Source organism: Malurus melanocephalus, unplaced genomic scaffold (assembly GCF_030028575.1).
Source record: "Malurus melanocephalus ecotype Western Australia unplaced genomic scaffold, MMel_1.1 scaffold_1161, whole genome shotgun sequence".
Lineage (NCBI taxonomy): Eukaryota > Metazoa > Chordata > Aves > Passeriformes > Maluridae > Malurus > Malurus melanocephalus.
In genome coordinates, this window is record NW_026624393.1 from 74,431 (window position 1) to 75,935 (window position 1,505).

General features: G+C 61.1%; 1 protein-coding gene across 1 annotated transcript in view; it reads right to left on the bottom strand.

The window, feature by feature from the left end:
* Positions 1-1,505, bottom strand: part of RNF122 (ring finger protein 122) — a 12,536-nt gene that overhangs the window by 7,342 nt on the left and 3,689 nt on the right. The window contains exons 2-4 of the mRNA XM_057387233.1: positions 933-1,089; positions 263-308; positions 68-109 (exon numbers count right to left, since the gene is read on the bottom strand). Of these exons, the coding sequence (XP_057243216.1) occupies positions 68-109; positions 263-308; positions 933-1,089 (245 nt within the window). The remainder of the gene's footprint in view (positions 1-67; positions 110-262; positions 309-932; positions 1,090-1,505) is intronic.

Genomic DNA, 1,505 nt, shown 5'->3' on the forward strand with positions numbered 1-1,505 from the left:
CACCGGGACGTTTTCCGAGGTTTATTCCCTGTGAATCCCATCCCGAGCCACGGACGGTCCCGCTCACCCCGTGCACGTTCAGCCTCCGGGCATCGCCTTTCAAAACCACCTGAGGGAGAGAAGGAGCAGGAGGATTTAACAACGGGAAGGATTTCACCCCGAGAAGAGCTGAAAGTAGCGGGGCAGGGGCGGGTTCAGCCCGAGGGGTCCCATCCCACCCCTGCTCATCCCAAACCRCTCCAGGAACAACCCCCGGCTTTACCTCCTTGTAGCCGAAGCGCTCGCTCTGCGCCTGGTGCCGCAGCTTGCTGGGGAGAGRCACAAAAAAAAGTCACTTTTACACCCAAAACCACTCGGGAGGCGCCTGAAATGGAGCGGAACGCGCTGCTCCCGCCCGGGATTTGGGATCCGCGGCTCTGAGGGTGCCCGGACCGAGGTGGGAATGGGCACGGCAGCGCTGCGGGTTGGCAGCGGAGATTGTTTATTTTGGGAAGTCGTTCGCAGGGCAGGAAGCGCTGAATTTCCAGCGAGCTTGGCCGGGGAACAGCGCCTGGCACAGATCCCCGGGGATGGGCACGGGACAGGCCGGCTCCAAACCGAGCTTCTCCTCCAACCCCGGCCCCAAAATGCGCTCTCACCGCCCCAAAAAACGCCTGAGGGACATCGGCGGAACCGGGACATGGCTGAGCCCGACCTACGGGAACACCAGCTGCTGCCTCGGCTTTGCGGGGTTAAAAATAGCGCTCCCCGAGCAGGGAAAGGCACATCCTCCCTGTCCCGACACAATGCGGCCCTCGCGTGTTTTCTGGAAAAAAAAAARAGCCCCTTCCTGCGCTTCCTGCGCTGCTCCGGGGCTCCGTCCCCGTTTTTTTTGCGATAAAACAACGGGATCCGGGAATGCCCGGGGTCACGGAGCTCCTGGCGCTGCTCACCTGATGAAGTAGCAGCAGAAAATGAGGCTGAGCACGAAGATGAAGATGCCGGTGCCGAAAATGAYCATGTAGATGTTGAGGGGCAGGTCCTGGAAGGTGATGGGCGGCATCGTGCAGSGTTTACCGGGATAAATCAGCCCCAGGCTGCAGGAGCACCCTTGGGGGAAGAGAAATTGGGTGGAAAAAGGGGGAAAAAGGGGAAAAGGAGGTGAAGGAGTGCGCTGTGAGAGCAGAGACCCTTCCAAAGTTTGCCAAGTGAGCAGAAAGCAGCGCTCAGACACGGTCCAGTGTCCGGTGAGCACGGGAGAAGCAGCAGCCCCTCCGAGCAGCCCAGCGTGGCACCGGCAGCTGCTTTTCCAGCGGCCCCAGCCCCTCCTGCAGCCGCACAAAAACACCCCCGGCAGGGTCCGCTTTCATCTCCGGGGCACTCACGGGGCTCCAAGGGGATTTAGGGAAGCACGGAGCTAAAAATCAGCGTGAAAAACRGCAACAGTTGGCGGCTGTCGCTGCCCCGGGAGGAGCAGGCGGCTGCTGTGGGGTCAGGAGAAGCGCTGGGATCGCTCTGGACCAGTT